Source organism: Limulus polyphemus, unplaced genomic scaffold (genome assembly GCF_000517525.1).
Source record: "Limulus polyphemus unplaced genomic scaffold, Limulus_polyphemus-2.1.2 Scaffold353, whole genome shotgun sequence".
NCBI lineage: Eukaryota > Metazoa > Arthropoda > Merostomata > Xiphosura > Limulidae > Limulus > Limulus polyphemus.
Genome location: NW_013665963.1, coordinates 388,603 through 403,206, shown reverse-complemented (window position 1 = coordinate 403,206; position 14,604 = coordinate 388,603). Strand labels below are relative to the sequence as shown.

The following is a 14,604-nucleotide window of genomic DNA, read 5'->3' as shown; positions in this document are numbered from 1 at the left end:
TGCTACCACAAATGACCTGAAATGTTGCCATCGGCATCAGTTACAGAGATCCATGCCCTCAAATGTAAATGACTTTGTAGTTCTAACCACACTTAGGAAGCAGGATGCCATACGATATTCAAGTCATCCTGTTTCCAACCATTCATAGTTTTCTTGGAGAACTAAACAAATGAGTCAGTGGGAAAAATCTCCAAATGTTCTGCTCCCTGTCAACAATTGACCCCAAATCTGAAAAATTCCCTGATTTTGAGACTATTAAATTACAAGCTGAATCTTGAAGACATACAAATGAAAATGAGGTAAACTAAGAGAATGAATGAGTGTTACGGTGCTGCATTTGGCGCAGTTAAGAAATTTGCAGAACATCTCAAACCCCTATTTATGACTTTTGCTGAACATTCCAAGGTTATAAAGACAGCAATAACTTTTCCAGATAGCACAGTCAACTGTGAAAGGAGCTTTAGCAAGCTAAAACTGATCAAAAATCACCTTAGAACCAATAAGGCAGATAAGAGACTGAAGAATCTAAGAGTAATTAGCATGCACAGAGAACGTGCTCTTTCCATTGATCCTGATGTTATTGTTAACAGGTTCATTGCTATGTTTCCAAACACAAGTTTATTGTGGTTCAAAGTTGAAGAGAAGGATCATTCTGGTTGGTGTCTTGGTAAGTTCATACTTTTGACCATTATTCACAATCCATTTTTTAAAAGGAATTGTCATTCGCCCCCTAAAAATTGCTAGAACGGTCAAAAACCTTGTGATCCTTTCCAAGGTCTGTGAACACTTTGGGGCTTCAAAACTCAATACAAGGTACTTTTTGAAACCCAACATTGGCTCAATGTAATTTAACATGCTAAAATTTAGTGGAATAACGAGTCCATGTACAATTTCATCCAAGTATAAGATGTCTTGTTTTGCCCCACAAATTTTTTATGCTGGTGCCACTACTGTTTACAGTAGTTCAGGGGTTAGTCTATCTGAATTGAAATTAGCACCAACACGTAGAATTTTGAAATTGGGTCTTAAAAGATGTTATGACAAGGTTTTTGGTGAAGACTGCAAGATGGTGGAGTTTTTAATAATTTCTTTTTTCTCTTCTGTTTTTGCTTCAGATGATGTTAGCAACATGTGGGAGATATTGCATTTGACACTAATGTAGACACTAATCCCTTGATGGTAAGATTAAAATTAAATAAAACCACAGGACCAAATGATGTTCTTCTGAGATCTTTAAAGGAGATTAAAGATCAGACGTGCTCTCCCTCTCATTTTTGATAAGCCAATATATAGTGGGAGTAACAGAAGACTGGAAATTTGCTAATGTTACTCCTATTTTAAAAAGTAAAAAATAAGACTTGCCTTAAAATTATAAACTGTTTGGTCATATTTCTATAGTATAAAAAATTCTAGAAAATTTAATAAAAGAAGCTATAAAAAACCATTCAGTGAAATATATCAATGAAAAGGAGAGTCAACATGAATTTGGTAACAGGAAATCTTCCTGTCCTAATCTGTGATCTCGTAAAGGATGTTACAAGCCTGTGACCAATCTCTGTATTGGCCATCAATACCAATCCAATCTAAAGAATTCCCTGATGTTTTACTGATCCAATTTTTAAGAAGATCAGATTGGTAAGTTTGTTTACTTATGAAAATACACAAAATATTCAGCCACCTTAGTGACATGGAGAGCGGCAAAGTATCCTGAAATGGGGATTTGTTTAAAGATCTACAGAAAAATAAATGTAAGAAGAGATTATTAACTTCATCTAATATATACTTGTTTTGTATTCCGATGAAAATGTGTCCTTTTTGTAGTCTGATAAGTGCATTACTATGTATATGTACACATACACAGAAACCCACTCAACAGCATGATTGAAAGGCATATTGCCACAGGAAAGCATTCAATCTAGTAAAACAATGCTCCTTTGCTAACAGTAAAGCTAATACAATTTTAGGATGTATTTATAGATATGCTGATTGTATTTCAAAAGAGGTAACTATCTCTTTATACAAATTACTGATTAGGCCTCATTTGTAGTATTGTGTCCCATTTTAGTCTTCATATTAATGTACGGATATTGACTCGTAGAACGTTCAGAGGTAAGCTAATAAGATTATCTAACTGCAATAGTTTATTATTTTGGTCCCTTAATGTCAATAATGTTATGTTAGGTATAAAGTTTTGTCCTGAAAACATTGTGTGTTGTGTGTCCTGTTTCCAAAATGTATTACCAACTTGACTCAGTTGAAAAACTATAGCTTTATTAGGGGCTTCTTCTTCACAAAATAATGCTAAATAATGCTTGAATTTAGGGAGAAAAATAAATTTTAAACTACTTCTTCACCTGAGAAAGTAATCTGAAAAAATGAAACTTAATCTGTTAAGTGTAATATCTTATAAGTACAAGTAATTTTAAAATTTCACAACTTCAACTAAACAAATGGCTTAAAAACTGAATAAAGTCCTGAAATATCATGTTACTGTTAAATACTTTATGAATTTCTTTCAAGAAAATTAAGAGAGAAAAGTTCAACATCATAAAAAGTATTTTATTTCAATCCAATACACAAACTGGTACACAATTTACAAAATTCCTTAAAATATTTTATAAATTCTAAGGATTGTTAAAAATAAAACAAGAACATAAAAATATTATGACTTTAGTGGTGGTTTTTTTTTAAGATTTTTACTCAGTAACATAAGAAAAACTATAAATAATATTAGTTAAACAATAAATGCTACAGTACAGAGAATGTTTTGCTAATCTGTGGAATTTCGGTTCTTAATGACATGAAACTAAAATTTAAGTTGTCACTCAGAATGAAATTTGTCAATGATTAATCCATATAAAATACAATTATTTTCAGTTTGTGTTGGCTAAATTGCAATTGTATTCTAAAATATGCTTTAAAGATGGCTTGATCTTACCTTCCATACATCTTGTTTTCTGAGATCTTTGACACAATCAAAGAAAATGGCTTGAAGTACATTAAGTTCATTTTCCTGCCTTTCTTGTAGACTCTCCTCCATTTTAGTCAACTCTTAAAATAGGAATGCTGGTGAAATTATTTAAAATATTATTAAAACAAAACAAGTAGTCATTTCCATATTACTGCATATATTTTTCTGTAACCACTTCACACATAGTAATAATTATTAATCTGATACAAACTGCCTCTACATGTTTGTCACACCTATTTTACTAATTATACACCAAATAAGGGCTTAATGTAAGCTCCTTCTACACTGTAAAATAATTAATGGAGGGAAAAAAGACAGAGGATTAATTGAAACACCATTTACTATGGTCATCTACAAGACACAGCTTATAGCTTTTATAACTGTTGTATTTGAGATTATGCCTACAAGTAAACATAGCTTGTAGCAAATGTTATTCACTTATAAAGAAATAAATTAATATGTTATCTAGTGTGTATATACTTGGCATTATTTTTACCAAATAGTCATAAAGAACCTGCCCAACAACAGATTATCTAACAACAGTATCACACTTATTACCCATTATAGTCATGCTTTATCAGTTTGCAGCATATAAAATTTAATACAGCCAAACAGATGCAATAACTCTCACTATCTAACTGGCACTAAACTAATTCAACCACTAACTCATGATGATAGTACTTACACTGTACTTGTTTTCTCCTTACTATATAAAATTTGTAGATCATATCACTATTATTAAGTAATGACAAGCTCCCATTAGCAAACATCTAAATTAAAATATTAAAAATATAACTTACAATAATATTAAAACTTATAATTTTAACCACTTTATTCTGGGAATCTACCATTACAAAACTAAAGACATCAATGGCAAAGGTATACAAAAAAAATTAGTTGAAATGGCTACATTAACAAATTAGTATGTATAATTGATCCATATTGTATACAATGATGTTCCCAAACACCTTAAAATTGATTTTAGGGCTTCTGTATACATCTCACCAAATTTACCATTTGGCAATGCTGTACTCTTTGGACGATGCTGGCATGTGAACAAATCTGAATAGATATGGTATTCTCAGATAAAACTTAGATAAGGAGAGAATAAGGTAGGTCTGCAGAATAATGGAAGATTTGACAATATATTTAGTACAAAGTAATTCTCTGACTGTATTTGAGAAAGGAAAAGAATAGACTCAATGTAAAACAGACAGTGAAAACAAATTTTTATTTAAACTCAGAAACCAGAAGTTAAATAAATGCATAGAACAACGAGCACCATCTTTACTTGATATTTATCTCTCTAAACACCCCAAAGAACTTAAGAAATTATATTACACATTAATATTATAGGTTAAACTAGGAAAGTGTTACTATTTACAGAATGAAGTTAAACTTTACATACTGGTGGCTTGAGCTACAAAGAGAGAACGAAGAGGTCATAGTATTATATCAGTGGTTCCCAACCTGGGGTTCACAAAGGTAATACTGGGGGTATGTGAGCTATTTTCTTTAATTATACAAGGCATGGAAGGACACAGAATAATATAACATAAAAAGTTGAGACTGTTCTATAACTGTGACAATTTTTATGCTTTTTAAGTATGTGAGAAAAACCATTAAAAAGAGTTAATTATATAACTGGGCTATAAAAAAAAGTATTAACGAGAAAAAAAAAGACTATGAAGCTAGATATGAAGGAGACAATGTCATTTTTATGCTGAACTGGGGCTATAAACTCAGCTATAGTATAGGGGCAGCTTTAAACTAGGACTAGACAGCGAGTAGTAAGGACCAGTATAAGCTAAATGCAGAAAAAGAAAGATGTAAAGAAAAGTTTAGGGTTGGAACGAATTACAGTTGTAGTTTTAATGGTAGGCTAAATTGTTATTATTGTAATGCTAGAAGTATAAGAAATAAGACAGATGACTTAGGAGAATTGGAAGAGAATATTTTATATAATGGGAATAATCAGAATTTGGTTAAATTCAGAAAATGTTAATGTTAAATATTTCTTTGAAATATAGGATTATAGGTTAGTAAAGGGGTAAGAGTGGTTGTGTATGTAAAATGTTATTTACATCTTGCTTATGTTGAGGACATCAAAGATAATAGCAAAGACATTGAATCTATTTGGGTTTATGTTAGTGGGCACAGAGGGAGAAGGCTTTTAGTTATAATTTGTTACAGACCACCAAATGAAATTGGTAAAATTAATGAGAATCTCAACAGTGAGATCAAAATTTCTGCATATAAAGTCATAATAAAGGGAAGGGATTTCAATTTCAGACACACAGATTGGAAAATTTTAGTCAAGTCATGAAGAGGTTTTAAAGACCACTCAGGATGGTTTTCTTCAGTCAGGGAAACTACTAAGAACAATGCTATTATATATTTATTGTTAACTTCCAAAATACAAATGGTTCAGAAAGCGGAGATCTGGGTGATCATTGATCAATTAAGTTTGATGTTTTACTGCATATGGAGATCAGAAATGAAACTTTGGTTAAAAATTTAAAAAATCAAATTTTGAAGGGATGAGACAAGACTTATCTGTAAGGATTAAGCAACTAAAATAATTGAAGATTCTTACCAAAACACAAAAATTAAAATTGATTCTTTTAACTTGCGTCAATTGCTGTCTGATCCACTTGAGTTTAGAGAAGTTTCATTACTTTGAATTCTTAATCATTTTCGTATTACCCTAAAACTAAATTAACCCTCACCTGCACAAGGGGGTCATTTTAGACCCCTATGTAAAATTCATCCTGAAGGACACAGTGAACATTTTAATGTTATACTGTGTCGGAAATATCAATAGAAATTCAATACCAGCTTAAGAAATGTCCTAATTACTAATTCAGGCATAAAATTACCCTTTAAAATAAATACAACTAAAAATTTTATCTTTTTCGAACTAGCGATACATCATATACTTATATCATTATCCTTTATGATTTTTTTTACTTAACTTTGCACTGAGATTACTTTTGCTTACAGTTTGAAGCACAAATGAAAAGAAAACAACAGCTTTGTTCTTTTTGGGAACACAGGAGACCAGAGTTATTAGATTATTATCAAAACACTGATGACTCAGTTGGTCTCTGTTTTGATGGTTGAAAAGTTTTAGGAATCTCTGATTTGTTTTTCCAGCAATGGTCAGATAATGCTCGAGCATTTACTTTGCAAGAGGTACACTTATAAAAAAAATATTGTCCATAGTAACATTTCATCTAGAACCAAGATAAAACTGTGTAAGTTGTGTTATCACCTTTTCACCATCATTCTTTGTTGCATGCTTACCTTCTCGTTTGTCAAGATAAATGTTTAAGCTGCATACATTAGCATTGTCTGAATTGCAGCAAAGCCACCATTTGATTCCATACTTTCCAGGTTCTGATGGAATGTACTGCCTGAAAGGACAACCACAAAATGACACTAACTGTCCATCAACTGTCAGGTGTGTTCCAGGCTTGTATGGCCTCTTATAACGTGCCCTGAAAATCAGTAAGCATATCTCTAAATGGTGCCAATTTGTTGATATTCCTGCAATAAGACCTGGTTTGAAAATCACTGAATTGTAGAAACATCTGGATATTTTGAAAGCACCCCAATCCCATTGTAGCACTGAATATTGGTCAACCAGAGGCATCCATCTTCCACAGCTCTCTAATATCTTTGTTTGCTGAACCAACACCCCTGCATATATAAGTAACCATATCAGTGCCTCAAGTTCTATTTCATCTATGTCTTTCCATTTTTTATCATTATACTCACAGTTTCATTTTTCATATGCATAATGAGCCTTCTGATTTGTAAGTCTTAGAATCATTTGTTTCATCTCAGTAATCAAATATATATTTAGTGTGTCCTGTATGTTTTGCACCTTTCCATCCTCTTTAAGTTCCATTGTCTCCCTCAACACGTTACGAGTTTTAGAATGACCTGTTTCTCTGGGCTTTGCTTGCCAGATATAACCAGACATAGACTTCTAGGTGTTTTGCAAAGTACAATTACTATTATCCTGGATGGTAACTTCCTCTTCATCACTACTTGCATTGTCCCGAAACTCATTTCCTGCAGTTTCATCACCAGAATCCTTTGGATTGTTCTCAAAATTATCTTCAATTTCAGAGTTCATTTCTTCTATATGCATTTCTTCATTATTTTGAACTTCCTCCGAGTCACTGATACTACCATCAGATGCATCAATTACCAATTCTATGCCTTCTTCTAGTATTGCCTTCATCATCTCCTCGACTGTCATTAATCGAGGTCTTTTTTGATGCACTTATAATGGGGCCTGGATCTAACATACAAAGTCACAAAAGGTCATACCTCAAAAAGAAAAACAAATGTTAAGTATCACTGATGATATAAGTATGGGGTATAAAAAGATCTCCACCTTTGTGCAGATGAGGCTTAAGACCCTTAAGTGCATCTTATAAAAAAAAAAAGAGGACTACATTAGTACTAACAGCACAAGAGTAGAGTAGAAGTACAGTACAAATAAAAAATATAATAAAACATAGGCCTGGAAACAAAAACATGCTTTTTAGCATCAAGCATGATTCCCACTCATAGTTCTATTAGTATTAGTTCAACTATTACTCTTAGTATTACTAAGTTCATCTATTACTAGTAGTACTAAGATATTAGTACTATTACTATTACAAGTTCAACAACTAAACTTAGCCTTAGTTATAATTAAAATTATCAGCAAAATGCCGCCTTGGTACGACGGAATCGAAAGGGGAAACACTTTTACCACAATAAAATAAATTAAAATGGCTTACGTTAAAAACATCTTTTACTTTTCATGTTCACAACGACGAGAAAAGCATCCAACCCGAAACGTTGCGAACATTACAAAACATATTTGACTTTAATTTTTATTCAGTATAACTAAGTGTTCCTCTTCTTTTTTCTTAGTTTTAGTTAGATTTAAACTTATTGTACTAATTACAAAACAAACAGCTGGAAAAGGGTCAACTTTACCATGATACACATTTTCTAATGTTTACAGTTTAGTAACTTCTCTTAAATTATTTACAATTATTATTAATATGATTTAACTAGATAACTTAATATGGTTATTAAATTATAATTTCTGCACGTGGCCACTCAAAATAAACAAAAAAATACAACATGCTTACTTGAAGTTGAACACTTCTTTCTTAATTAAACAGAAAAAATATGTAAAAAATATTACTATACCGCTTATCAGTATAGGATAACAACTACTAGTACGAAGCAGTTCAATCTGCTAAGTATTTATTTATTCATCATTTGGAAATTACAAAGTGGATATGAACAAAAGTTGAAGTGATTAATTTTACTCACTTCATAATATTCTACGTTTTAAAGACGCATACTGACACAGTTAAATGTACTTGTAAATTTGAAAACACAATTAAACAGTCACCTTCATCTTACAAAAGTTACACACATGTTTAAAGTTGTATTCAACTGTCTGACTTGGTTAAAAATAAAATGTAGAATAATAAGGTAAGTTTTAAAGAATAAAACATGACATAGTGTTTTATTTTTTATCTTACGATATAAACGAAAATTGTATTTATATGTGAATTCAAAATGCGGGTAATAAAAAATGGCATGATTAATATAAAAAATACAGTTTCTCAATAAGTATATTTAATTTACTTTTCATTAGATATTACTATTGCCCCTCTTATACTTTTATCCTTGCATTATATATATATTTCTTCCCTTAAGGAAATCCCCGATGGGACAGTGGTAAGTTTATAGACTTACAACGCTAAAATCTGGGGTTCGATTTCCCGCGGTATACACAGCAGATAGCCCATTGTGCCTTTTCTCTATAACAAACAAAGAAATCATTAGGGATTTTCAAAAATTAGAAGAACGTATACTTATAGTATTCCAACCACATCACATACGCCGTATCCATTGACGACGGCGCGTTTCGTGTAATTCGGTGCTATTCAGGCCATCTGGCACAAAAAACAAACAAACACCATTTATACGAGCTATTTACAACAACAGTCATGCTTCGCTAGCTAGAAGAAGGCATTCATACTGTTACGTCTCCGTTCGTTAGTTAATTTTCCGTAAATTCGTTCCGACGAAACTTTAGCAACACAAGTCCTTTGTTAAATAAAACTGGTTTATTCTTTCCGAATACAACTTACAATACACTTAATTTCAACAGTCGCTCTATAACAACGCTCACGTCTCACGTGGCCAACAATATTTTGTCCGCATACATTCAATTACTCATTACCTACACATTCCCGTCACATTGTGACCATCTTATATATACCAGACTACCCCCAATCTAGTAAATGCTAGGGCATTCCTGAAGGAACAGGATATTTCTAGAAAACGGGTGGCGTGATACTAGTCACGTGACCTCGCTGACGCAACAATACCATAATAATTGTTGTTATAATGAATGACTTATATAAATATTGTTGTGTTTGTTGAGTGCTAGCCAGCCTGAACACTTCAGAAATGAGTGAAACGTTTCGTCGGCAATGAATACGGCGAATATGTTATGGTTGGAATACTGTAATTATACACGCTTCTAAATCTTGAAAATCTTTAAGGCAGTATATATATGCAACGCAATCAGCAGCAGCGCAAGCACCAAAAATTTAGGAGGGGAGGGGACAAGCCAAAATTCTGGGAGGTCAAAACAAGCCATCTTATACTCACGTGTAATTTTAAGGGGGCTAGTTATCCCCCCTCCCAATTTTAGGGTGCTAAATTACGTTGAGCCAATGTTGGGTTTCAAAATGTACTTCTATTGAGTTTTGAAGTCCCAAAGTGTCACAGACCTTGGAAAGGATCACAAGGTTTTTGACCATTCTAGCATATCTAGCAATTTTTAGGGGGGGGGAACAAGTCCCTTTAAAAATGGATTGTGAATAATGGTCAAAAGTATGAACTTACCAAGACACCAACCAGAATGATCCTTCTCTTCAACTTTGAACCACAATAAACTTGTGTTTGGAAACTTAGTAACGAACCCGTTAACAATAACATCAAAATCAATGGAAAGAGCACGTTCTCTGTGCATGCTAATTACTCTTAGATTCTTCATTCTCTTATCTGCCATATTGGTTCTGAGGTGATTTTTAATAAGTTTTAGCTTGCTGAAGCTCCTTTCACAGTTGGCAGTGATAACTAGAAAGTTATTGCTGTCTTTATAACCTTGTAAAACGTCATAAATAGGGGTTTGAGATGTTTGCAAACTCCTCAACTGCCCCAAATATTGCACATGAACGCTCATTTATTCTCTTACCTTGCCTCATTCCCATTTGTATGTCTTCAAGATTCAGCCTATAATGGGTTGCAAGAAGTTTAATAGTCTCAAAATCAAAGAATTTTTCAGATTTGGGGTCAATTGTCGACAGGAAGTGGAACATTTGGAAATTTTTCCCACTGACTTATTTGTTTAGTTCTCCAAGAAAACTATGAATGGTTGGAAACAGGATGACTTGTTTCATATCAAATGAATCTCGTATGGCGTTCTGCTTCCCAAATGTGTTTAAAACTAGAAAGTCGTCTACTTTTGAGGGCGTGGATCTCTGTAATTGATGCCGCCGGCAACATTTCAGGTAATTTCTGTTAACGATATCACAAGAACATTGAAAATAATGTGCAGTTTTCTCATCACATCTGTAGGTTTGCAACTCTGCTAGAAGACTCTCAATGAGATCTGTTTCTTTTAAGTTATCTAACTAGGAACTTTTCAGCATATCTGATGCTCTCTTTGCTTCACGTAAGATGTCATTGAAAAACATTATACTGTTACGACAATGCAGGTCACGTGACGCTTGTATCACGCCACTTCCTTGTCGAACCTTCATGAAATGTCAGGAGACTACTAAATTGGGGTAGTCTTGTATATATAAGACCGGCCAAGAAGCAAGTAAGGTAATGAGTAATTGAATGTATGCGGACAGAGAATATTGTTGGCCAGGTGAGACGTTCGTTGTGAGTTATAGCGTTGGTTATACCGCGACTGTTGAAATTAAGTGTATTGCAAAGTTATATTCAGAAATAATAAACCAGTTTTATTTAAGAAAGGACTTATGTCGCTAAAGTTTCGTCGGAACGAAGTTACGGAAAATTAACTAACGAACGGAGACGTAACAATACAATATATGAATGTCTGGTCAAGTTGTGCTAAAATGGATTGGGCATTTAATGCACAGTCTCAATTGCTGTCACTTATGTCAATGCTCCACAGAAATTTATTAGAACAGTCAAACCTTGCTTCAATTGTACTTGCAGCATGCACTTGGCAAGCCCATCATGTTTCCAACATTGTTTTAAATTCTATAAGCTTTTGATTTAGGTGCATGTTTTATCTTGTTTGGAAAATAATTCACTGTGCGTGAACATTAGAATCACTTAAAAAACTTTAGCAAGTCTGTAGCATTGAAAAAAGTCAGCCACAGGGGTTACAGATTTCACACTTATTACAATGACTAAATTAAGATGATGAGCAAAACGGTGAATGTAAATGGTTTTAGGTATGATTTGTCTTAATTTCTGTTGAACCCCAGAGCACTCGCTACTCCTGGCAGTGGTGCCATCATATATCAGCCACACCACTTACTCCAAGAGTCGACCTAAGCATGGTTTATTTCCACTGATGCTGCTCGGCTCATGTAATCCTCCAATGTTATTAGATTCACCCAATATATCTTCATGTTCTTGATCAGAAGTATCCACACTGCCTCTTTGATCCAATAGTCTATCATTTTTTGGGGGGGTTTTCAGGAATAACTATTTCATCTTCAGTCCTTTGGCGCTTCTCGCTTGGTCTACCTTTCTCCTTGATGTATCCATCTTCCTGGGAATACTGTGATTTCCGCAGGTTTTTGCAAAATTTTCTGATGTCCATTTTTTTAATAGTAAACATTGATATGTTTACACGTGTATGCAGAACACCGACTTCATGTAACAATTAACAACATTAAACTGTATCGTTTAAAGATACCCGTGACCTCTTAACCTTGAAATTTGAAGAACAAATACTTACATACAAAGTAAAAGCACCAAAGATAGCTTGGTAAACAACAAGCCTATGCTTGTCACAACTGCTTACCACAAAACTGGTCTGAAGACCTTATTTATCAATGTTTCTGAGAATGGCAGACCTAACTACTTTGTTAACCCTTTTTCGGGTTGGCAGTATAATATTGTCATCGCTCAGGCAAAGCATAATACTTAAAGCATTCAATCTTATTTAGTTACAGAGCTATCAAATAGAAAATCAGCCCACTCTTGCCACGCCCATCAATCATCCCTTTCAGAACTTGCCAATAGATTTCTCTGACTTTAAATCCTATATTATGTATAACCAATAGAAAACCAAGCGTCCCGCCTTTGAAATGGCACGTTATTTTACTTTCTTGTTTTGTTTTGTTTTTTCTCAATAGACAATGTGAAGTTGCGATTTCAGTTTTACTTTTGTTCCCACAGGAAACATATCAACCAGCTTAGCTTAATTTCTAATAAGCAATTCAAGTGGATTTGGTAAGCTAACTTTCATTATTGTTGAAAGCTATGTTTTCAATGTTTTAATTTAGTTGTTAGCTAAAGGAGCTTCTAATATGATGATGATGATAGGTTTGAAAGTTTATAAAGATAGTCCTAGAATAGCTAGAATGTTAATGTTACGACAGTGGAAGTCACGTGACGCTAGTAACACGTCATTGACTTCTAGAAATATCTTGTTCCTTCATGAATGCTCTAGCGTTTACTAGATATGCGTTAGTCTTGTATATACAAGGCGGTCACAACGTGACGGGACAATGTGTAATTGAACTGAGTATTATTGAGACGAGCACGTGAGACGTTCGTTGAGAATTATAGCGTTTGTTGACTGTTGAAATTAAGTGTATCGCAAAGTTATATTCAGAAAGAATAAACCAAGAAAGAACTTAAGAAAGGACTTGTGTCGCTAAAGTTCGTCGGAACGAATTTACGGAAAATTAACTAACGAACGGAGACGTAACATTAATGATCGAGGAAGTTTACAAAATATGTAGAAACGAAGATACATTACAAATACGAGAACCAGTCAAGCATTGAATATTAAATTCGTCCAGTGAATTTGAAGTTAGTGAAGCATTCAGATTAGTGTTAGTTAACGCATGTAAAGTTACTGCTTATGTAGATGATGGTAAGGGTGTAGGTAGATTCGGTATATCTGGATTTTAAGAAAGAATTTGACAAAGTGCCACATAAAAGGCTTGTAAAAGAATTATCTCCATAGATGTGGGGCATACGTTATCTAATTGGATAGAAGAGTGGATGGAAAGAAGAAAGCAGTAGGTTGTTACAAATGGAGTTCAGTCAAACTGGATTAATGTGACAAGTGGGGTACCTCACAGCTCAGTCTTACGACTCTTGCTCTTTTTGATATACATCAATGACATAAATAAAGGAATGGTCAATAAGTCACTTAAAGTTGCAGATGTTATTAAGGTCTTGAGTGTCTCTAGCTGTGAAGAGGATGCTGCTGATTTACAAAAGTATTTATGTCATGTAGCAAGTTGGGCAAATAAATGGCAAATGGGTTTTAATTATAATAAATGCAAGATAATACATGTAGGTTATCATAATTTGAATTATAAGTATAATTTGGTGGGAACAACCTTAATAGTATTGTTACGACAGCGGAAGTCACGTGACTCTGGTAACAGTAATGAGTTCTAGAAAGATTGGGGAACATGACGAATAATCCAGTATTTGCTACACGCCCTCTATTCTTGTATATAAGTGCGCCAGACAATTAATCGGAATTGTATAGCAGACAGAGAGATTGAAGTATAGACGGACAATTGAGTCAAGTGCGGTAGTACGTAAAGTGCGTGAATCGTTCGTTGTAAATTATAGTGTGTGTTTAAGTTAAGATGACTGTGGAAATTAAGTGTTTTGCAAAGTTAAATTGAGAAAGAATAAACTAGTTTTATTTAAGAAAGGACTTGTGTCGCTAAAGTTTCATCCAAAAGAAATTATACGGGAAATTAACTAACGACCAAAGACGTAACAGTATTATGAAAGAAAGGGATCTTTGGGGTAATAATCGATCAGTCTCTAAAGCCATCCAAGCAATGTGTTGTTGCTAGTGGTAGGGCAAATAGGATTTTTATATTGTATCTAGAGAATTATTAAATACAAGTCTAAGGAAGCTATAATTTAATTGTATATGTTACTGGTTGGGCCACATTTGGAGTATTGTATTCAGTCTTGGGCTCCTAACATCAGAAAGGACATTCCATTGTGGGAAAGGGTTCACATGAGAGTTACTAGAATAGTGCCTGGGATGGAGGGGTTGTCAAACAAGGAGAAGTTCAAATCTCTCAGATTGTTTTCTCTTGAAAAAGGAAGAGTAAGAGGGGGTCCGATTGAGGTGTTTAAGATTGTAATGGGAATTTATAGTGTTTATGCATCATTTTTTTTCATACTTAACAGTGAGAATACATTTTGGTAGGGTAGGAGTCATCTTCAGCTAAGATAGTTATATTTTTCTAACAGGGTAGTTAGCTAAAATCATAAATAATATTCAACTTTAAACTGATACACAATTAAAAACATTTTATTTGGTCTATCTATGACCTTCAAAA

The 14,604-nt window shown here is 33.5% G+C and overlaps 1 protein-coding gene across 1 annotated transcript in view; it reads right to left on the bottom strand.

Moving 5' to 3' along the window:
- LOC106457628 (eIF-2-alpha kinase GCN2-like) overlaps positions 1-8,446 on the bottom strand; it is a 139,925-nt gene extending 131,479 nt beyond the window's left edge. Inside the window, exons 1-2 of the mRNA XM_022383630.1 lie at positions 8,318-8,446; positions 2,939-3,066 (exon numbers count right to left, since the gene is read on the bottom strand). Coding sequence (XP_022239338.1) covers positions 2,939-3,040 — 102 coding nt within the window. The 5' untranslated portion in view covers positions 3,041-3,066; positions 8,318-8,446. The remainder of the gene's footprint in view (positions 1-2,938; positions 3,067-8,317) is intronic.
- Positions 8,447-14,604: the final 6,158 nt, after the last annotated feature.